Genomic DNA, 23,047 nt, shown 5'->3' with positions numbered 1-23,047 from the left:
GCTAACTCATAACTAATACTGAAGTGTTACTCCTACAAGGACAAGAATCCATAGTCACATCAACTATATCCCCATTTCTGTTGTGTAAAATTCACTTCTTGCTCCTTCCACGTTTTTGGGATCAACAGATCCAAGGGACATATCAGATCCAGGGACATCTGGATAGATGAGCCAAATAGAAAAGGTTCACATGGCATTTATTCTATCAGCTTATCCTGAAATTTTAAATCAGTGTTATATTTTGCAAGGAATCAGAAATAACCTGAGGTCTGCAAGTGTTTTCAGAGTAAAAATTTGCCCTCATATATTCCCCAATTCTGGTTTGAACAGTGGAAAACACATTTTCCAAAGCTGCTTCTATACTGGCTGTAATCACAAACTTCAGGAGAAAAGGGGCAAAATGTAAGGCTGGTTGTCTTTTCTTAAATGCTGCCATACTACAGTCATACAGACAGAACTTTTATATTGTATTAAAGCATGGAAATCAAAGTTAGTTAAAATCACACTTTAAAAAAACACGTTCAAATCACCTTCAAAAGACAACTCATAACTTTTATTTTAAATTAGCCTTGAAAATTTGTTATTTATTTATGCTGCTACTGATGGCTGATGTTTGTCCGCCAAACACGTAAAGAATAGATAATAGACTAAATTTATAATTTTAAAATTCATTGGTGTTTGTGAGAGAGGCTTCTCGCAAAATTAAATGCCAAGCTTTTCCCTTGGGGTCTGTTCAAGACCTCTGATGGCTGATCTTTAGAAAATAACTATCTGAGGCCAAATCTGACATGATAAGTCTTAAAACATGGCTTAAAAACACATTTAAAAATTATTATTGTAAGTGCACAGATTTTTCTCCCATTTTCAGCGCAAAAGAAAAACAATTTCAACCCCCCCATTAAAACACTTTTAATTTGAAATCGTAAGTACTAGAAATCAACGATCTAACAAAATGAAGACACAACATGAGATACGAAGCTTCATAGCCCACCTTTCTTCTTGACTGGCATTCTTCTTCCTACTGCTGAATCTGGTTGCAAGCACTTTACAGGTATTAACGATGTACTACTGGAACACTTTGCGAGGTCAGGAACTGACTATCTGCTGCAAAACACTTTTACAGTTCAATTAGGAAACGCAGCTTCAATCTTCATTTCTACCAATACTTGCTGTTTTCTTGTATTGGACTTCCGATGCTTCCCACAAATCAGAGGAAAAAAAAAAAAAAAAAAGGAAAAAAAGAAGCTTTTTGATTTTTTTTTTTTAAGAGATGTTTTCAATTTCCTTAAAATATATTTGAATCTATAAAAATACAAGAGAAAATGTTCCTTGGTAATATAAAACCTTATTATAACTCCTCTTCTGGCAGCAAAGTTTGAAAATTAAAAGATTTTATGTAATACAATTAAGGCACAGTCCATCTCTAGGCAGCTGTCTTAAATACTCCACCTGTACAGGCTCAAAACCATATTTTTTGCAGGACAAAAACACCCAAATAATCCAAATAAGGAGGAAGACAAAAACAATCCAAAGTGACTCTTTAACTTCTTTCACTTCTTGAATGAATTTTGCTAGCTAGGTATGAGGTGACTACACAGCAGACCGAAAAGGTCCCTTTTTCCTCACCAGACAACAGCCTTCAAATATCACCCTTTTACCCAACAGAAGTCACTGGCCAGACACTTTCATTTTTATTATCTGCAAGCCACCCAGCCTTACGGTCTTTAATGTCCCTCTGATCCTCCCATGTATTAGAAGAGAGGATTGAAAACGAGGAAAGCAATCCCTTGACCTGGAATTATTAAAGTGACAGTGCTGCTCACTGGGCACTTTGGCAAAGCAGATTGCTTTATACTGGAGTCATTTACTTCATGCCATTTCTTCCCTCATACAGCAGCCACCTCATGAAAGAGGAACAAGGAGAGTTAGCAGAAGAGCTTCACAAAAGGTTCATTTTCAGAGATAATGAAGTATTAATGAAATAAAAAGCAAGCCATGAGATCAGTCCAGAGTTTCTCACTCAGAAGCGCAGCTGGTTGGCTTCAATATGAGCCTCTCTCTCTCTCCCTTTTTCTGGAAAAAAACAAAAAGAGAGAAACAGAAACGGGATAGATTTTCCTCATCTAGCTCGTTAAGAAAAGTACGGAAAAGGTGGACAAGCTCCAAACGCTTCCCCTCCCCGCATGAGGAGCTGCGATGCACACGACAAGGCTTTGCTTTGCATCGTCTTCCTTAGGAGATGGAAACTGTATTTATGAAGGGGGAGGCTCTGTTTTGCTCTTTAATGTTCACAATTGGGATCTGTCTGTTCCCGCTTCCCTCCAAGCAGGGACTGTCACCTCCCCCTCCCCCCTTCTCCCGGTCCAAGAGGGACTGGCTGTTCCTTTCTGAAGCGGGACACGGCAGAGAGGGCTGGCTTGGTGGGTGGAGGACTGGGATGGGGTGCAGGTGAACTGGAGGAGCTGGGCTGGGCTTCAGGAAGAGAAGGATTTCCCCCGCGTTGCCGAGGGACAGGCAAGAGGCAGGAGCTGAGGGGATGAGGGAGGGGATGGAGGTGAGGGGATGAAGGAGGGGATGGAGGTGAGGGGATGAAGGAGGGGATGGAGGTGAGGGGATGAAGGAGGGGATGAAGGAGGGGATGGAGGTGAGGGGATGAAGGAGGGGATGAAGGAGGGGATGGAGGTGAGGGGATGAAGGAGGGGATGGAGGTGAGGGGATGGAGGTGAGGGGATGGAGGTGAGGGGATGGAGGTGAGGGGATGGAGGTGAGGCGAAGCGGGACGCAGCCGGGGCGAGGAAGGGGCTAGATGGGGACGGGACGGGGAGCACAAAGGAGCGGGTGGAGAGGGGAGGGGGCGGCAAGGCGGGAGGGGAGCGGGCGATGCAGGGGCTGAGGCGGGGGCAGGCGGGAAACGGGCGCAGGGCTGAGGGGAGGGGGCCGGTGCGGAGGCCTGGGCGAGGGGAGAGGGTCAGCGGGTTACCCCGAGGACTGGGCCTCCCCCCATCGAAGGCTCCTCGCTCCGCTAGGGGGAGTCCCCGCGTCCCGGCCGCCGGCTGCAGGGTCCCCGCTCAGCCCCGTCTCCATGGAGCAGCCGCCGCCGCCGCCGCCGTCCGCCGCCCCTAGCAACGAGCACCGGGCCGGGCGCTGCCCCCCGCCCGCCGGCGGGCAGCCAATCGCAAGCCGCCATGCTGGGCCGGCGGGGAACGCCCAATCAAAGGTGTCCTCTGAAGCCTATAGGGTCATGTGAGGGGGTAAGATGGCGGCGCCCACGAGGGGGGGCGTGAGGTGGGTGGAGCCATGTTGGAGGTGGTGGGGCCTTCCCAGCGGGGACGGCGGGAGCGGCTCGGTAAGGGCGGGCGCGGGGGTAGGGAGGGCCGCCGGCGGGGCGGTGTCTGGCGGGGACAGCTCAAGGTCGGGCAGGTCGGAGCCCGGCCCTGGCGGGAGGGCCGTGAGGGTGAACGCGGTGCGGGGGCGGCGCCGAGGGTGTTAACGGCGGTCGCTAACGGCTGTCGGTGGGGTTTAAAACCCGAGGTGGAGAGGGGGGATGAGCCGCAGGCACCCGGTGTGAGGGCTTCTGCCCTGAACCGGGCCCCGGGGGGCTTGGGGAACCTCCAGCTGCCTCACAGGGGGGGCCGTAGGTACGTCGTGGGTACTTACAGCTCCGTGACGTGATGCCTGCGGTTCACCTAAAGGGCAGGTTTGGAGCCCCTCCACCTAGACGGGACAGAAGCGAGAGGCCTCAAGGCTGGCACCGGCCCTGCTGATCCCGGGTCAGGTCCTGCCTGCTCGTCCCTGCTTCCTCCGCTCCCGCATCCCGCCAAGCCCAAACCGAACCAAGCGCGATCCTAGAGACGGGCCTTAGGACGCAGCCTTCGAATTACAGAAGAAACCTAAGGTGAGTATGACTAGCAAAGTATGTCTGGGAAGCTTTCCTCTGGGGAGAAACAGCTAGAAAAAGCATTTCAATCACTAAATAGAGGTTTAATCAAAAGCTGTTGGGGGGGGGGGTTGACCTCAGCTGGCTGCCAGGTGCCCACCAAGCTGCTCTCACTGCCCCTCCATCAACAGGAGAGAGGGAGAAGATATGATTAAAAGCTTATGGGTCAAAATAAGGACAGAGTGAGATTGCTCACCTAATTACCATTGCAGAAAAATAAGACTCAAGTTTGTGGAAATTTGCCAATCAAATAAGAGTAGGGTAGTGAGAAATAAAACCAAATCTTAAAAAAACCTTCCCCCCACCCCTGCCTTCTTTCCAGGCTCAACTTCACTCCCAATTTCTCTACCTCCTTCCCCCCCGCCCCCCCCCCCCCCCGCCAGCAGTGCAGAGAGACAGGGAATGGCGGTTGCAGGCAGTTCATCACAAATTGTCTCTGCTGCTCCTTGCTTTCTTCCCCTGCTCCAGTGTGGGGCCCTTCCCATGGGAGATGGTACTCCAGGACTTCTCCAGCGGGAGTCCATCCCATGAGCTACAGTTCTTCACAAACTGCTCCAGCGTGGGTCGCTTCCATGGGGTCACAGGTCCTGCCAGCAAACCTGCTCTAACGTGGGGGGCCACAGGTCCTGCCAGGACACTGCTCCAGCACAGCTTCCCACAGGGTCGCAGCCTCCTTTGAGCATCTGGCGTGGGTTCCTCCATGGGCTGCAGGTGGATATCTGCTCCACTGTTAACCTCCATGGGCTGCAGGGGCACAGCCTGCCTCACCATGGTCTTCATCACGGGCTGCAGGGGAATCTCTGCTCTGGCCGATGCCTGGAGCACCTCCTCCCCCTCCTTCACTGACCTTGGTGTCTGCAGAGTTGTTTCTCTCACATATTCTCACTCCTCTCTTCCACCTGCTGTTGGGCAACAGGTTTTACCCTTTCTTAAGTATGTTCTCCCAGAGGTGCTGCCACCGTCACTGATGGGCTCGGCCTTGCCCAGCAGTGGGTCCATCTCGGAGCCGGCTGGCATTGGCTCTGTGGACACAGGGGAAGCTTCTGGCAGCTTCTCACAGAAGCCACCCCTGCAGCCCCCCTGCTACCAAACCCTTGCCACGCAAACCCAAAGTTTTGGTACCAATACCAAAAGCATCCATATGTATGTAAATAATAAAAGTACCAATAAAAAGCATCCTTAGGTGTGGAATATAAAAGCAGAGTAGATGTCTTCATGATTCCTTTAAATCTTTACAAAGTATGGATTTATTTGTGGTGGGTTTTTTTTTCCTTATGGTTCTGTTTGACAGTTAAGTCAATTTGAACCTGGAGTGTTGCCGAAAGCCATTGTCCCGTTAGTGACCTCCCTTGTGCTGCAGGAGTCAGGGATTGCTGTGTTAGAAGGTGATGCAGCTACAGAAAACAAGTACTAGTACACTGCCCGTTGTTCCTCTGAGGAATTTTCATCTGTGGTGGCCCCAGGGTTGGGGGTGCTCTGGCAGGAGTGGCTGGAGGGTGAGAACGTCCGTTTTCATCACAGCAAATGTTTAACTTGGTGGGGCAGTTGTCAAACCACAGCTGTGACATCACTAAGGAAAGCAGTTTGGTAGGGTTCGTATGGTCATAAATACCGTAGACTCCTGTTGCTGGATTGTGCCCTTTGCACCTGAAAGCTGCCATGAAAAATAGGAAACTCGTTTGTGATTGCATAGTGCAGAAGAGTCTGAATGTTTATTTGATACATACTGAGGCTGTGTAACCTTGATTACATTTGTTGGTTTGTTCCTTTGATCCAGGACTTCAAGATGACAGGAAGAGAGTTTCTTGAACTAGATCCTCCACAGCAAAGACTATATTTGGAAAAACTTAAGCGGATAGAAGTCATACAAAAGATGTTCAGTGAGCTTCCTAAAGCAGATCAGTAAGTGCTGGTAAAATAAATGAAGCGAAGTGCATCAAACATTTCAAGTCTTTTAGAGGTCTTTCTTTTCCCTTACGCTTGTGTTGCAGATCTTCCTTGCAGTTATAAAAATATTTAATTGTGAAAATGCTTATTACTGTCCAGAACAGAAAGCTTGGTTTATGTTTTTTAAACACGGTTAGTTCTCTGTTATCCCTGGTCCTGCTGAGATGCTTTCTGGCACGTGCTCCCCAATGCTTAAGGTTCTGGGATGGTGGATCAGCCCTGACTGGCTCTGAGCATTCAGGCAGCCCTGTGCTAGAGCCAATAAATTTTCTAGGAAATGGAAATGTTGGAGAGCCTGAGGCAGATACTCTTGTGATTCTGCAGGAGTCATCTTGTGCCCCGCAGGGCTGGCTGGGGGCCAGAACCGAGTGAGCACAACCTGCTCATTCTGCACTTCGTTGTGCCCTGCTCCCCGTTTCAGGGGGGCGAGGCTGAGGCAGCCAGGTGGTGGTGGGGGATGAGTCGGCCGGAGCCCTGCAGGCTCACCAGCGGGGTTCTGTGCAGCACAAAACCAGCTGAACCTCTTCTGGGCCTCACCAACAACCTTCTTGTGTTTTGTGATGCTGCATTTCACTGCCAAACCTTACTGGACCTGAGCTGGTTCTGCAAGGAGCGATTTGCACGTGTGTATCATGTTGGATAAATTCTGTATAAATAAGAGTAATAGGAAGCTGCTTTTTTTTTTTAATAGAATAAATTGCTGGCTAAACAAACTGCTGGTAGTAGCCCAGGGCCTCCCCACACAGCTGAGAAAGGACAGCACCAAGGCTTTATCCCCTCCCATTACAGTCAGTGCTGCAGCTTTGTGTAGCATCTGCTGTGCTCACATTCCACTTACAACACTTCTCCTGCCCCAGAGGAGCTGGGGAGCTAAGGGGGAGGCAGGTACCTCGGTAGTGATGTGCTAACGTCTTGGTAGAAACTGTGGTACCCAGGGGCTGCTGGGCCTTGGAAGGAAATAGCTGTGGGGGTGTGCGCCTTTATTTGGAACTGCCCTGGCAGGACTTAAAGTCAGTAATGGCTGGAAGGGAAGACCAAGCATCCTGCAGTCAGATGGAGAGAGTTTCTGCTCACCAAAGTTCTCGTTTTTAACACCTAGGCAGCTAGTATAAAAAAACCCCAGACCCTCCCAAGCAACCCTCCCTCCCAAACCTACACGTGTGCCTTTTGCTGCCTGGGGTTTTAAACGTACCGCTAGGATGAAATGGCTGCGTTGCCAAATCTGTGCTCTGGGGGTGTTTCTGTGAAGGACATCCAGTATCGGGAGAATGGTGATTGGAAAAGCAAATAGTCCCCTTTCTTTTTAAAACCCTAAAAAAAAGAAACTTGCCTCCTAAATAAGGGCAAGAGAGATCTGACCAGCCAAGCTGTTTTGCTCTGTAGCATCAGAACTGAATTGTTAGTAGCTTGTTTTTGTGTTTGAAAACCTGGTATGTACCAAGAATGAAAGTATTTTCCTATTCAAGAGGATACAAGTTGGTGGCATCAATGTCAGATGTTTTTAATGTTTTAGGTTTTGCAGAATTAGCACCTACATCTCTGAAGACTTTTTCATATGATTTGTCAGTGCTTAATGTTACTGTAAGCATTAAACTGTGGAAGAGTTTTTTAAAATCATGTGTTTTAATTGCTAAATTGTTTCGAGATCAGCACATTGGATAATTTTGCAAATAAATATGACATTTGGCCTAGCATAAATTTTGTGACCAGTTAAGCATTTTATTTCCTCTGGAGCTTTAGCGGTAAATCCAAATTATGATGCGTTTTTAAAATACACTTTTAACATCATAATATTGGCCCAGCTTCAGAGTTGGAGTGCCTTCCAGATAATTGCTCTGCCTGGCAATAGCTGTCATTTTGGGAACGTTAGATCTGTGGAAACCTAAAGCAAAGAGTTGTTTCCACTAACCAACGGGCCGTGCCAGGTATGAGGCTGAAGATAACGCCCTGCGCGTCAGGCGGGATAAATCACAAACCGCTCATCAGGCCGGTGAGAACCGGCGCGTTCCCTCTCTTGCGTTCCCTGCTGCGGTGGGACGTGCTGGGACGGGAACTGTTTGTCAAGATCTTAGATGCCGGCTGTCCCCAGCCAGACTCTGTTCTGTTCTGCCTTCGCCGTGTAGCAGATTGCAGCCGGAGCAGCTGCTCTAAACCGTGTGGTAACAACACGGTAGACGGCAGCATCCAGTCCCTCTGTGACCAAGGGGAGACTGGAAGCCGCAGCTCTGCAAAGCAGCGTGTAACCTGCAGCTCCGTGACCTCCTAGCCAGGCAGCACCTTGAACTCGCGTGCGCCCTGCCCGCGAGGAAGGCTTGCAGCCCTCCAGCCCCCGGGGTCGCTCCAGGGGATCTGCCAGCAGTTGCTGGGATCGTTCTTGCTGGATCTCGGTTGCCAGAGGTGTCCCACCGATCTGTGAGCTCTTACATTGACACTGAACCTGTGCTTCTGGGTAAGCAGGCTAGAAACAAGGCTGACTGCAGGAGCTCGCTGGGATTATATACGTCTTTTTTTTTTTTTTTTAATTTATTTTGAGAAAAGATTCTGCTTAGAAACATGCTGATTAGGAGAGCAAATTTCACGAAGTTTCCATTAGCCGTAATATATAAAAAAAAGAAAAAGAAAACTGTAGAAAAGACTTCCTAGCCTTTCTGTTGCTTCATTCTCGAGGTGTGTGTGTGAACTCAGGCATACAGCGAAGGGCGCTGTACCGGTGGCTGTTGAAAGCAGTTACTCTCCATTTTGGACCAGCGAGAGATTTGCATCTTGTACCTCTTTCTGTAGGATATTCAGAAGTGAATTGCAGCGCTGAGTAAACCAAGCTTTTTTACAGCTCTCAATTGCTCAAGCGACTTTCTTTCTTTCACAGGAACCTTTGCAATCACGGATCGTACTTCCTTGCAGCAAACGCCAGCTTATGTGGCCTGGCAGCAAACAACTTCTTCAGGAAGATCCTGCATGTCAGAAGGGCTTTCCTCGTGTCCGCTTTGCCAATGGCCGTTGTGCCGTTTCTTTCAACAGCAGCGGTTTATGAAGTTTTTGTGCGTGAGTCTTTATTTTCAGGTAAAAACCTTGTTAGTCCTTGTTTTTGGAAAGGGCTTTGCTTTCTGTCCGAGATGTAACGCTAGAGGAGCTTTTCCTCGCTGCAGAGCAGTGGTCTGGAAAAACCTCGGTTGGTAAAGCAGGGTTTCAAAAACAGATCACCTAACACAATGGGCAGGAGGGAGTTCTTGAGGTCGAGTGGGAAAGGAGAGACATGTATTTATAATTGTTTATAAAACAACTTCTGTTACGCATCACTGATTTTTAGCATTTTTCACCCAAAGTCATGTAAAAGTGACTGCAACAAAGCAGTTTGGTTTCCCCCATCTGTGTGATTTAATTTGATGATCAACTTTAGAGCAATTAAGTTCTTCATGGGTTGGAAAAAGAGTGATTTTCTTTTTTCCAAAGGGAAGAGTCGTCCTTTCAAAATTTCTCACGTACCGGCACAGCTTGGCCGGTTCTTCAAGCGCCCGTTTCCGTGTTGTTGCAGCTCATACATGGATGCGTGGAGCTGTGAGGATATTGACAGTGAAACACTTTGTTTGTCGTGCAGGTGACCTAAACTGTGAGGCCTGTGCTGTGGTCAGAGGAGGATTAATAGGGGCTGCTGTGGGTGGTCTCTATCCTATTTTCCTGGCTCTCCCCGTGAACGCAAGCCTTGCAGCCAGGTACGTCTTGTTAACCTGCAAGGAGCGAAATGTATTTGCTGGTCAAATCTCCGGTTCTCAGTTGAAGTTCTGTGGGTTTTTAGTCTCTGCCCACCTGTCGTCTTGTAGGCTCTTAGTACCCGGAAGGGGATTTACACTGAGGTGGTCTGGTTACCAGGCGAGGTCCGTAAGAGCGACCCCAAGCCTCCAGAGTGAAACCAGATCTGCAAACTGCTGCGCTGCAGAGCCCTTGTCTTCAGCCGGCACCTTACAGGCTGCCCATGGCGTGCCTGGGCGGGCGACACGGCGGCTGCCGTCCTGCCAAGCGGGGAAGATGGTCGCCCAGCGCCGTTCGGCCGGATGACCGAGAGACCTTTCTGGTCCTGGGCAGGGCCCAGCGGCCCGACTCCTGGCAGGGGTCGTGCCATGGATCGGGTCGGGGCACGGTGAGGGGATGGCGAGACTTGGTGAGACGTCGGTGTCCTGGTTTGAAAGACAGGTGTCTGCGGAGGAAGGCAGGAGCCTCCCTTGAAATGGAAAGTGCAACCCCCTTCCCTCCAAATTATTATAATTTTGAAATTAACGGGCCTTCAGGCAAAGATATGGGGAATAGGAATAACAGTTCTTTACTAATATATATATATATATATATAACACAAGGCAGGGAAAAACAAACAACCCACTGGTTTACACTGACAGAGTCAGGAATACAACCTGACACCCTGTTAGGGTGGCAGTAGCAGTCCGATAAGATGCTGGCTGCAGTCCTCCTGAAGTGATGGGTGTAGTTCTGTGGAAGCAGCAATCAGGTAAAAGAGTCTGGTCTTCCTCCGAAGGTCCAGTGGTAGGTAGGTAGCTCTTGTCCTCTGGAACTCCACTGGGGGGGAAAAGCTCCTCTGGGAATCCAGTGGAAGAAGGCTGCTAGGGTGTTCGAAATCTCCGTTTTTATTTGGCATGGACTGCTTGGCTCCTTCCCCCCGGGCGGAGCATCTCACCATGGGATGGGGAGTCGTGAGGCAGTTCCTTGATGGGCCATGAACAGGAGATAGCCCAGGAGCCATCGATGGGTCAGGCGATAAGGCATTGTTGTGCCCATTGACAGGAGATAGTCCAGAGGGGGGAGGCAGGGAGCACTGCCCCACCTGGTCTCAACAGCTCCTGAAGATGGTGATAGAATACTTTTTTTTTTCCTTTTGGCACATTTTACACTGTAACCCAGGACAGTCGGTCCGTGGTCAGGGTGGTTTGTGGCATTTGTCCAGAGAGCTCAGCACCACCAGGTGAATCTCACTTAGGAGAGGAAGGAGAGAATGAATGTCTACCTAAATATTTTTCATGCCTTTAATGGTAAATCTTGATGCTTAAATTGGATGGGGAAAAAAAGTAAGTTTCTACCACTGTTTATGTTGTTTAGGTACTCTTCGTCTCCCTTGCCAGGGAAAGAGAATCTATTACGCTTCTGGCTCTCAGTTGCTCAGCCTGTCTTTAGAAAGATGAGTTGGGCTGTACTTGTGCAGGCTGTAACTGGATTATATCTTGCCACTAAACATCACGGAGTATATGTCAAAATACTGCAGCAGATGAACGCCAGCAGGGATCCTGAAGAGTTACAAGCATGAAGTGAAGCAACTTTTCAATTGCCTTGGATAAGTAACCGTAATAAACAAAGAAAGAAGTTGTTGCTTGCTGTCTTTTTTAATAGAAAAAACCCGACCAAGTTAGACTCTGCACTGGCATTCTTTTCAGTTCTGGACTTAAATGCAAGTTCAGGTTTTCATTATGTCCAGCTTATTGTATACACCTGAGTAACAGCTTTATAGGGACAGGTGTTTTTCTTTGGAAATGGGGGGAAAAAAGCATTTATATTTCCTGCTTGGTGCTTGGCTCTAAAGTGATGCTGCATCTTTTGGAAGCTATAAGTGAGTATTGTTGAAAAAGGGTTTTTTCTTCATAATGTAAACCACAGTGAGTTAAAATTAAAAAAAAAAAAAAAAAAAAAGGAGGGGGGTTGTCAAGGCAACTTTTTTCTAGAGAATCCTCAAAATCGGAGTATTTTTCTCCCTGAACTTTCCCCAGTTCTGCTAGCACAGAATTTCTGAATTTCTGTCGCAAGGTGACCCCCTTTAGGCAGGTACAGAGGTCGCACTACACGCTGTAGGGAACTCTGTTATCACAGAGCCATCAGGGGTGAAACTCGTGTCAAACTTCTCAGCATAGCTATCAAGTGAGCAAAACAAAGCCCAGTCAGAACACGCTTTGTCCTTGCAACCCGTTTGCCTTGAAATTTGTCTTTTCCTGAAGCGAGGAACTGTGGTGAGAGGCCTCAAACAGCTGATGCTGTTACCTCAGCTACCTCTAGTTTGAAGACTAGTGGTCCAGAGCAATTCATTGATGAGTCAGTCTTGTCTTCACATTGGTGACTGGATGTTCTAGAGCAATACAAATTGCTAATTTTCCTACTGCATGAGGTATCTGTAGTGTATTCTGCAGTTTGAGAACTCAATCAGCAGTTTTTTCTACAGAAGCAATCATCTCAATCTGATGTATGCTCTTAACCGTCACCTGTACGATTACTCCTAAACAATCACCTATACTTCAGTAAAATTTCTACCTGAACATGTTGAAAAACTTCCTTACCCTGAGGGTGGCAGAGCACTGGAACAGGCTGCCCAGAGAGGCTGTGGAGTCTCCTTCTCTGGAGACGTTCAAAGCCCGCCCGGATGCGTTCCTGTGTGACCTGCTGTAGGTGAACCTACCGGGGGTTGGACTAGATGATCTCCAGAGGTCCCTTCCGACCCCTGCCATTCTGTGAAAATTCTAGTATTCCCTTGAGATGCACATGGAAATATTTATTAATGAGAATTAAGAATTCAATGTTGAGACCCTTAATTGACTTTGTTTAAAACTGTGCTCTGGTACTGCTAAAAAAAAAAAATGTATTAAAGTCTGAGTTTCATCACATTTATGTGCCTTTTCCTAATAAATTTGTTGTTACAGCAGGAAAATCATGCACTCCATTTCCCTATAACCAGGAGCAGCAGCCTGGTTTGCATAGGGGAGCAGCAAGGACAGGCTGCCTCTGTGGCGGTCGTTATGTACAACTGGTTTTCCTTAATTCAGAGTCTTGCTGTGGTGGTCCATGCTGGCCTGAGCTACAGCCATCTTGGCCTTACCCTCATCACCTCTCTCCCCTTTAGAGGTGCTCACGGAGCAAGTATCTTCCAAGACAGAGAATTATGGTATCTCCAGAAGTCATCAGACTTTAACCAACAGAAGCAAGTGGTAATTAAAACCATAAAATAAAGCCAGTACTTTGCAACAGTATCTTTTAAGAATGAAAACGAATGGCTCGGTGATTATTGCGAGCGTTTAACAAGGTGCAGTTAAGATACTATAACAGCTCCTAGTGCTTTTTAATGTCTCAGACCCAAAACCATCCTCCATTCCATGTTCTATTTTCAGATTGGTATCGATTCGAGTGGTAATTATTCTCAGAGTAATCACGATGCATGCTCCAATACCTGACTTGGACACACCCCATTTTTTTAGATATTCATTTCTTAGGGTGAAAGGTGAAGACTGTATGTAACAAGAGAAAAAAAAAAAAATCACACTTCTCAATGTTTTTTAGTTAGTTGCAAAGACGGATACTTGTTTGCAGCGTAACAGGTGAACACACAAACGCAAACAGGTATTTCAAGTGTTCAGCAGGGGTCACGCCGCAGGGCAGCGGTGCACTCCTCAGGCAAGAACCGGGGTGCGTTTATCAAAAAGCAAACTTTTCAGTTGTACGCTGTGTACTTCTCCTTAAACAACCGGGGGAAAAAAGTTCTCCAAAGTAAGTTAAAGAATAAACTGAAACTGCCCCAAGATTCAGCAGGGCGCCAAGATGCTGTCGGTGATTCCAGCACGCACGCGCCCGAGGGAGCGCCCTCACGGGACGCCGGGAACGCTCCTTCCAGACTCCGTTTCGTACAGGGGGGGGTACAACGTACCTCGTACAACTCTCCGAGAAGGCAAAGGACAAGCTTTTATGAGTTTGTGGCCTCCTACTAGCTGTGACAAGCTCCTTACCAACACGGCCTCTCCCTTCGAAGACCTGCGTTGGGGCCGGTTTCAGTCGCTTCCTTTCTTCTACGGGTGTGACAGAACCAGCCGGCCGCAGCCTCCGGGTCGCGGCAACAGCTTTCATTGCCGCCTCGGCAGCGCACGCGGGTCGAACACGTAACCTGTTGTGACGGACTTTTGGCCACGTGGAGTCTGAACTGCTGCCGAAGGAACGCCGAGAGCCTGGCTGGGGGTAGGAAGCAACAGGAACACTACACAAGCACGGATTTTGTCCTCTGCCTGTGCCATTTCTGATGCCGCGTCGCAACACTGCAGACTGTTCCGCAGCCCCCCGCAAATGCTGCCTGCATCTCCCCTGCACCCGCCTACTCCAGCTCCCTGCGTCCTCCTGCTAAGGAGCAAGGGCAGAATTAGTTCTCCAAATCTGCATGTCCCGCTTAAATTGGGTGAAAACCTGTAGAATCAGCTACTGTGAATGTGCAGTTTTACGCAGGGTGCTCTTTAAACACAACTCCCGTACCTAACGCATCCTTCAGACACTGACAGTCTAACAGCAAATACAACCCTACGCGCAGCAGTTGGCTCTAGCAGAAAACCTCTAACTACAAGCTCTAGAGAACACGAGCTTTTTAAAATCAGTACACTTACAAAAGGCCTTTGTGTTTTGCAAAAGATCTCAGTGTTTCACAGGGAAAACTGATTAGAGTTTTGACAAGTGGCATGAGAAATCTGATAATCTGGAAGTACCAAGAGATGCCAAGTGGTGGAACATGGTTCCCTGCGCCTATTTCAATACCGTCTCGCCAGGCAGCTAGAGGTTGCAGGAACACCCGTTTGGTTTTTTCCTCCCAGATGCTGCTAAGCATTGCAGAGGAAAGAGGGAGAAGTTAATTCAGACCGCTCCTCCGAGCCACAGCGCCGCACTCAAACTGTAAAGTGCTAACGGAGAACTGACCCCGAAATTGTTACTGATTTACCTGCTAAATAGTCTTCACGCGCTGCGGGGCGGAGAAACACTGGAAGGCGAAGGTAGCCGAGCCACGCGGCTTAACACGGGTGGCGCTTGGTTCTGGGGTACGTACGGGCTGAGAAACGCACATTTCGGTGCCGAACGGGGTATTTTCTACAACTGGAGGCCAAAAAGGCAGAGTGTGCCAGTGTGCTTTTAAATTTTTAAACAATGTTTTTCTGTGAAATGTCCCTTTTTATGAAGCTGCGGATTACTTGCACCGGACTGCCTAGGTGCCAGAAAGCCAGCAGGCTATTTTAAACCGCTCTCTACAAGTAAAGCTTGTAAGATGAACAGAAATCAGAGGGTACAGTGCATGCCTCACTCTGGAGCCTTAAAAACGTTCCGTCTTTTCAACACCCTCAAACCGTTTGTCACACTCACGCGTGTTTAGCGTGGAAGTAACAATCTGATGAAAGATTAGGGTTTAACAGCGTATTGTTAACCAGTCACCAGACTTCAGAACCTAAAAATGGGACAGAAAGGAGGAAGGTGCCGATAGACCACGGAAGAGTTTATGGAAGTATTCGACTCCTCCATGGTTTACTGATCAAACGCATCCACATTAATAAGACATTAAGAAAGAAAAGCAACTGTAAAAAACAAGGAGTGGTGGTTCTCGGAAGTACAACTCTATCTTCGGTTCAAGGAATAACCCCTTTGTTTTGTCCTCGCCCCAAAATTAACCTGAAAGGCAGACGAGCAAGAACATCTCTCCTGCACACCCTGATCCATCTCGTTTTCCAGCTGATGACCAGCGCAGAGAGCAGCAACAGCATTTCCCCCTTTCTGCTCTCCCATTTGGTGTAATGAATCACTCAAGTAAAGCAAGGCATTAATGAGAAGAAAAAGGTGAAAAAACATTTGAGCCCATAAACTGAAAGATCAACAAGTCTGGTTTTATTATGATACTGTAGTCTCATCTGGATGGCACATAATTACAAAGAAACATTTACAATATATTTTCAAGTATTAAGTTATGTCATTTCAAGGCTTCCACTTCAAAAAGCTACATTAATAATACACCATACAGATAGTACAGTCGGTTAAGAGTTTCAAATAACTTCCTCCCCTCTATTTGGTTTAAATATGATTCAGTAGGCACTAGAAATGCCTGCAGCCACTTACTTTCTAGGGACTTGACCTTGTTCTTGTACCGGTATACATCATTTCGCATGTCAGAAAATCAGCTACTCTCAGACACAGCTCACAGGTCGTTTCATGACTAGAACGATGTGCGGGTTCACAACAGAGACCAGAACTACGTCCCTGACCCCTACCCTTTAGCAGTGGTGCAAAAGAAAGGATGCATATTTAAGTTAACTTACAAACCACTTCGACACGGAAGTAACTGTAAAAATGCCATTGTAACATCCCACACTTGCTACGTTAGTGTTTCTCTTTTCATCAAGCACGTTAAACTTCAAAATAAAGCACGCTCGTGACGCCTGAGCTAGGCAGAATGAGCCTAGGCTGAGCCTAACTCAGTGATTTCCATTTTGTGCATCAGTCAGGACGGGTCTTGATGGCAGCTCCGATTCCTGGGGCACTGGTGTAACCCATCACTTACAGCCGGGTTACACCATTTCAGACTGAAACTCTGAACAGTCCTGTCGATGCCACCACAGCGGTGTAAGGTAACACATATCTCACTAAGTCTCTTTTGTGCTGGCAATATACCCTGAACAGATGGAATTCTAAAACCTGTTCGATGGGATATTGTCCTTTAAAAACCATCTCGGATGACAGTAAATGATCCCAGCATTCAATTATTATTTTTTTTTTAACCAAAGACAGCAAAAGCCCTGTTACCTCTTTATTCTCATTTCTTATACTACCTTTTAAAATAAAGCAGGAAATGTGGCCAGCAGCTGGTCCCGTCTCTTCTGCCCCAACACAGCTGAATCCACTTTAGCATAAAGAAAAACAAGGATGCTAAATACACATATACTTTATCACACAGTGATGTTTCACAAAGAAAAATCAAACTCCTTTTACACTGATGAACACTTGATAGGGTCTAGCACCAATAAAGCAAATGACTGGGAGAAAACGCTTTCACCGTCTACTTAAGCCTTAAACACAAAATTTAAGGCTTGAAGAAACAAGATGTCAGAAACACTAAATAGAAATTTTTTTTTAAGAAAGTTAATAAATGAAACTGTTTTGGGAAAGTCTATTCTTTGTGAAACCTCACTTTACATATAATCATTTTCACAATCCTTCTTCCCCCAACTGACATACATATAAACAACCTAAACATTGTAACACAACTGAAAAAACCCACTTGTCTTCTGTGATAGGGAGAAACACTGACTAGTACAAGAAAACACACGCTATTGTTTGTCGAACTATTTTTCCTCCTATCTCAGTTAATTATGGAGCATTTTTCAAGTCATTAGCCTCAAGATGCAGATTTGCTTATCTCCAAACTGTGCTGAATTACATCAAGCTATAGATTTCTGGATACTGTCAGAGGCTAAATTAAGAACTCTACAGTAAAAGTAAGCACATGCATACACATGCAATATCTTTAAAATTTAAAGCTACTCTGAAGTAACGTAGGGATTTCAGTGTGCATGGGCACAGAGATTTACTTATGGGAAGCTAAAGTAACGAGTTACTTCGATGCACTTGCGTTCTTCGAACTGCAATTCTTGTTAGAGGTCCATGCAAAAAAGGGACTCCTCTACATTAGGATTCCATAGACAGAACCAGTGGTCAGGTTCTGTTTAATCAGGGAAAACTCCGCATCATGAGTTAGCGCAAGCTAGAGAAGGGCTTTGCAAACATACCGTGCACCCCTAACACTAGACAGTATTTTAACCCAACAGGTTACAAATCCTTTTTTTTTTTTTTTTCCATTTAAAAAGCAATTTACTCAAACTTTCAGGACAGTCCCCTATGATAAAAGGCTGTAAATGTCACACCCCCCTTATTAGCATATTTTCCCTTTCCAGCTCATCTGATACTTAGTTTAATAGAAAATTCCCATTTCGAATGGCGTAAGCGTTTTTTAATTCAAAAGGTAGCTCAGGTATTGGCTACGATGTGCATTCATTTCAAAAAGGAAAAGATGCTAATCGGAATGACGTGATTCTAATTTTCACTACGAGTTATCATCCAGAGCTAGAAACATTTTGGCAGAGTAGGCCAAGGACCAGAGCAATCATTTCCTGAACCAGTCATTACAAGACTGGCATAAGCAAAGCAAGCTGTCTGATACCGCATTATGGGAATATATTGATCCTTACCAGGTTGCGAGGTGGAAAACGACTGTTCTTTAACCCCTACACAACGGAGCCTGGCAGGGCAAGCACCTAAAAGAGAAACTGTCAGAGAGGTTTTAATAGTAATGTATAACTGAGATGCAGTACAATTTTATATGCATGCTTTCTTTTGCCGATCATTACTATTTTCTTAAGTCTGTCCAGTGACGATGTCTTAATGAAGTTTTTGGTTTGGTTTTCTAAGCAAGCATTTTCAGCTCCTCAGGATAAGCAGGCTAGACATTATCTGACTCAAGACCGGGCAGTCAGCGTTATCTTTACTGGCAACTGCGAAGCGGAACCGAGCACACCTTCACGCGTCAGGTCGGCATGATCTTTTCACCCAAGTGCTGCAAACGGGCTCTGGCGGCACCTCTGCGTGTGTATGCGCGTGTCAGTTTGCACGATAACTATCGCACTGCTGTACACAGCTTTGCACGACTCTCACGCCAAACAGGCTCAGACCTCTACCGTCCACACGCCAGATTTACATGACCTCTAACCAAGGCCGCCATCTGGCTCCCAACGTGCTGTTCAAGATTTTTTTTATTATTTTTTTTTTTTGTTACCCTGGCCACCTAAGTGCCAGGCTCCCCTCCTCTGCATCTCCCCCAATACCACCCCATCACCACTGTATTTATTCTTTTCCTCCGCACCATCGCCTGCTTCCTCCGCCACGACGCGAGGCCCCTAGGGGCGAGAACCCCACGAGTACTTGCAGCAGGTACTTGACCCTACATTTTGAAGGAGGCCGCTGCCCGCCGAGCGCAGATGGAGCAGAACTCCACCGACACCTGATCCCGGTCCACGTGGAGGCAGATCCCGCCGGGGGCCGCCCACTCCTCCTCCGTCTCCGTCACCACCGCCGCCTCCTCCAGGCTGGCAGGCCGGGAGCTGGGCAGGGCGTAGTCGTGGTCGCTGCTCTCGCCGGCAGGCTGGAGGTGGTGGTGATGGCGGCGGGGGCTGCCCGTGTCCCTGAAGAGGCTGGTGCTGAGCTGCAGCCCGCCGGCGCGGATCCCGGCCAAGCGGCTCAGGAGCTGCCCTAGAGCGCTCTGGTTAGCCAGCACGGCCCGCAGGTAGCTGCTCTCCCGCTCCAGCTCTCGCAGGCGGCGGCTCAGGCCGCGGTTGCGGTCCCGCAGCTGCCGGTTCTCGGCAGCCAGGCCCTGGAGGCGGCTCTCCAGCCCCAGCACGTACTGCTTCTTCTTCAGCCGGTTCAGCCGCGCCGCCGCCGCCGCCTTCAGCCGGCTCCCCGCCCCGCCGTTCCTCCGCCCGGGCGCCGCCGGCCTCTGGCCCTGGCCCGGCGGGGGCAGCGGCTCCGGTTCCCCACAGAAGCAGCCGCTCAGCTCCGCGTCCAGGTCCCAGTCCGGCCGGGCCGCCTCCAGCAGGTCTCCCAACTCCAGCCCCGGGAACCAGTCCTCTTGCTCCCACACCTCCAGCGGGCCACCGGGCGCCTCCGCTTCCTTCTCCGGCCGCCGCGGCTCCAGGCCGCCCGCCTCCCGCCGCGGCGGCTGCTGTTGTTTGGGCCGCGCGGGGCCCGGATCCCCTTCCCCGCCGCCATCCCGCCCTCTCGGGGCCTGCCCCGCGCCGGCTAGCGGCCAGACGGCGCCCGAGGGGCTCGCCCCGCCGGAGGAGGCCGCCAGCAGCTGGGTGAGGCTGTGGCGCATGGCGGCGGCGGCGGCGGCGGGCGAGGGGGCGGCGGGACGGGACCGAGCCTGAGGAGCGCGGCGGCGGCGGCGGCCCGGCGCTCCCGCCGCGGTGCCTGTCGGGAAGCGGCACCCTCAGCGGGGGGACGCCACTGCGCCCGCGCGCGGGAAAGCGGCGGCTGGGGGCGGGGGGGGGGGGGGGTGTCCGTCAGGCACCGGCGGGGCCGAGGGGAGGCGGGTGTCCCCCGGGGGCGGCGGCGTTTTCGGGGCCTTTCCCGCCGGACGCGGCAGGGTCTGGGCTGGAGGCGTGTGGGGCAGCTCGGTCGCACAGCGGCGGGGTCCCCAGCGCGGGCTGAGGCCGTGCAGGTGCCTGGGTTTAGGCGCAGTCACCGGGAGGAAACGCGCACCCCTCGCTGCGTTCCCAGCGATTGAAACAATGGCGGCCCCAAGCACGGGGACGGGCGGGGGGATGAGGGGGTCGGGAGCAGCCCTGCGGAGAAGGGCTTGGGGTTGCTGGTGGGTGCACAGCTGGACATGAGCTAGCGATGGGTGCTCGCAGCCCGGAAAGCCGACCATATCCTGGGCTGCATCACAAGAAGCGTGGCCGGGAGGTCGAGGGAGGTGATTCTGCCCCTCTGCTCTGGTGAGACCCCACCTGCAGTGCTGTGTCCGGCTCTGGGGTCCTCAGCACAGGAAAGACATGGACCTGCCTGGTCCAGAGGAGGGTCACGAATATGATCAGGGTGCTGGAGCATCTCCCCTGTGAGGCCAGGCTGAGAGAGTTGGGGTTGTTCAGCCTGGAGAAGAGAAGGCTCCAGGGAGACCTTATAGCGGCCTTCCGGTGCTGAAGGGGGGATACAGGAGAGGTGGGGAGGGACTCTTGATCAGGGAGTGTGGTGATAGGACAAGGGGTAATGGTTGGAAGCTCGGACAGGGCAGGTTTAGACTAGATAGAAGGAAGAAGTTCTTCACCCTGAAGATGGTGAGACACTGGCACAGGTTGTCCAGAGAAGCTGTGGCTGCCCCCTCCCTGGCAGTGTTCAAGGCCAGGTTAGATGGGGCTTTGGTCAACCTGGTCTAGTGGAAAGTGTCCCTGCCCACGGCAGGGGGGTTGGATCTAGATGTTGTTTGAGGTCCCTTCCAACCCAAACCATTCTATGAAATCAGAGCAGTGGACTCAAGGCCTGCCATGTTCCTTCCTCTCAGACCACGGGCCTAGTTTGTAGCCTGGGTCACAGAATCACAGAACATTAGGGGTTGGAAGCGACCTCAAAAGATCATCTAGTCCACCCCCCCTGCCAGAGCAAGACCACCTAGAGTAGGTCACGCAGGAACACGTTCAGGTCGATTTTGAATGTCTCCAGAGAAGGAGACTCCACCACCACTCTGGGCAGCCTGTTCCAGTGCTCTGCCACCCTCACAGTGAAAAAGTTTTTCCTTATGTTAATGTGGAACCTCCTGTGCTCCAGCTTGCACCCGTTGCCCCTCGTCCTGTCATTGGCCATCACCGAGAAGAGCCTGGCTCCATCCTCCTGACACTCACCCTTTACGTATTTATAAACGTTGATGAGGTCACCCCTCAGTCTCCTCCAAGCTCAAGAGACCCAGCTCCCTCAGCCTTTCATCAGAAGGGAGATGTTCCACCCCCTTCATCACCTTTGTGGCTCTGCACTGGACTCTTTCCAGCAGTTCCCTGTCCTTCTTGAACTGAGGGGCCCAGAACTGGACACACCTTTCCAGATGGGGTCTCACCAGGGCAGAGGAGAGGGGGAGGAGAACCTCTCTCGACCTCCTGACCACACCCCTTCTAATCCACCCCAGGATGCCATTGGCCTTCTTGGCCACGAGGGCCCATGGCTGGCTCATGGGCATCCTGCTGCCCACCAGGACCCCCAGGTCCCTTTCCCCTACGCTGCTCTCTAACAGCTCAGTCCCCAACCTGTACTGGTCCATGAGGTGGTTCTTTCTCAGATGCAAGACACTACACTTGCCCTTGTAGTTCATTAAATTTCTCCCCGCCCAGCTCTCTGTCAGCTGGCGTTTACACTGAAGATGCCTGCATTTAGATTAATTAAACATGCATGCAGGGTGCGCACGTCAGGGGTGAAAAGATGGTTGAAAAGCAGGAGAATGTGTTCCATAAAACTGTTGTGGAATGATGTTTGTGAGAGCCAGGATCAAAAGAAAGGCTGTGGTTCATCGTACAGCAGGTAGTGGAGCAGTATCACAGAATCACGGAATGGCAGGGGTTGGAAGGGACTGTTGTTGTTTTAGCCAAACGCCCAAAACGCAGAAATAAAACCACGTTCAGGAAGCAGATAGTGCTTTATTCAGTATTACACAGAATTGGACACTCGGGGAAAGTTTCCAAATCAAGTGCGAAGCTAAACAGAAAACTTAGCATATTTATGCATTTGAATTTACATATCTTGGTTACATGCCACACACATCGTTACCTGTCATACTCAACTCTACCTTTCTACCCTGTTTGCATATTGCTAGCGTGGTGAAACTATACTCCACATGCGCAGGAGTCTCGGGTGGTCATCAGTGGTCATTTGGGTATGTGACCCCTACTCATCCCGAGACAAATTTCACTTCAGGGCGCAGCTGGAATTCTTCTTGCAGAAACGCTTTGCCAGCCATCCTTGGCTGCTCAGTTTTAGCTCAAGTCCTCGAAGCTGTTATCTCCAGATAGGAAGCATTCTGTGCATCCTCCACGGCAAGTCCTGGGGACTGTTATTTTGGTTTTACCCAAAGTTACCCATGTAGGGTATACAAAGCTAAAAAGTACAAAAGAATTACTAGTCTTCAGGTGCAGCTCTCCTGATTCTTGTGTAATGAATCCAAGGATTGACTCCTTCAAACTTTACGGCAGTGTATGTGGTCAGTCAAACCTGATGTAACGGGTCTGCGTGGCAAGGTTTTGGTAGCGGGGGGGTTACAGGGGTGGCTTCTGTACGAAGCTGCTAGAAGTTTCTGCTGTGTCAGATATAGCCAATGCCAGCTGGCTTTAAGAGGGACCCGCCGCTGGCCAAGGCCGGGCCCATCAGCGACAGCGTTTTTCGCCTCCGTGATAACGTATTTAAGAGAGTGAAAAAAGTGGTTGCGCAGCAGGAATTGCAGTGAGTGAGAGGAGTGAGAATATGTGAGAGAAACATCTCTGCAGACACCAAGGTCAGTGAAGAAGGAGGGGGAGGAGATGCTCCAGGTGCCAGAGCAGCGATTCCCCTGCAGCCTGTGGTGAAGACCACGGTGAGGCAGGCTGTACCCCTGCAGCCCATGGGCGGTGGAGCAGATGACTGCCTACACCCCGTGGAGGGTCCCCACGCCGGAGTAGGTGGATACCTGAAGGAAGCTGTGACCCCGTGGGAAGCCTGCACTGGAGCAGGCTCTGGGCAGGACCTGTGGCCCGTGGAGAGAGAGAAGCCCACGCTGGAGCAGGTTTGCTGCTGGTGACCCCGTGAGGGAGCTAACACTGGAGC

At 49.6% G+C, this 23,047-nt stretch overlaps 2 protein-coding genes across 2 annotated transcripts; one reads left to right on the top strand and one right to left on the bottom strand.

The window, feature by feature from the left end:
• The first annotated feature begins 3,865 nt into the window (after window positions 1–3,865).
• LOC104341530 (transmembrane protein 126A) lies at window positions 3,866–11,242 on the top strand. Its single transcript, XM_086481681.1, has 5 exons — window positions 3,866–3,895; window positions 5,715–5,839; window positions 8,751–8,944; window positions 9,480–9,594; window positions 10,988–11,242. Exons 2-5 carry the CDS (start codon window positions 5,724–5,726, stop codon window positions 11,190–11,192), a joined length of 630 nt encoding a protein of 209 aa, XP_086337807.1. The 5' UTR covers window positions 3,866–3,895; window positions 5,715–5,723; the 3' UTR covers window positions 11,193–11,242.
• Window positions 11,243–16,528: 5,286 nt separating this feature from the next.
• CREBZF (CREB/ATF bZIP transcription factor) lies at window positions 16,529–19,583 on the bottom strand. Its single transcript, XM_086481680.1, has 3 exons — window positions 18,658–19,583; window positions 17,905–17,982; window positions 16,529–16,559 (listed from the first exon to the last, which is right to left on the bottom strand). The coding sequence occupies exons 1-2, from the start codon at window positions 19,581–19,583 to the stop codon at window positions 17,934–17,936; spliced, it is 975 nt and encodes a 324-aa protein (XP_086337806.1). The 3' UTR covers window positions 16,529–16,559; window positions 17,905–17,933.
• Between the last annotated feature and the right edge of the window lie 3,464 nt (window positions 19,584–23,047).

Source organism: Leptosomus discolor, chromosome 1 (assembly GCF_034619465.1).
Source record: "Leptosomus discolor isolate bLepDis1 chromosome 1, bLepDis1.hap2, whole genome shotgun sequence".
Taxonomy (NCBI): Eukaryota; Metazoa; Chordata; class Aves; order Leptosomiformes; family Leptosomidae; genus Leptosomus; species Leptosomus discolor.
Note: the sequence above shows the minus strand (reverse complement) of the source record. Positions and strands in the feature narration are given on the sequence as shown.

Excerpts from the sequence above, each read along its gene's own strand:
- CREBZF (XM_086481680.1), bottom strand. The coding sequence starts at position 19,583 with ATGCGCCACAGCCTCACCCAGCTGCTGGCGGCCTCCTCCGGCGGGGCG. Across the intron at positions 17,983-18,657 it reads GCAGCGGCCTCCTTCAAAAT|TTTCTCTTTTAGGTGCTTGC; the intron begins GTAGGGTCAAGT and ends CCTCTCTGACAG.
- LOC104341530 (XM_086481681.1), top strand. The coding sequence starts at position 5,724 with ATGACAGGAAGAGAGTTTCTTGAACTAGATCCTCCACAGCAAAGACTA. Across the intron at positions 5,840-8,750 it reads GAGCTTCCTAAAGCAGATCA|GAACCTTTGCAATCACGGAT; the intron begins GTAAGTGCTGGT and ends TTTCTTTCACAG. Across the intron at positions 9,595-10,987 it reads AACGCAAGCCTTGCAGCCAG|GTACTCTTCGTCTCCCTTGC; the intron begins GTACGTCTTGTT and ends TATGTTGTTTAG.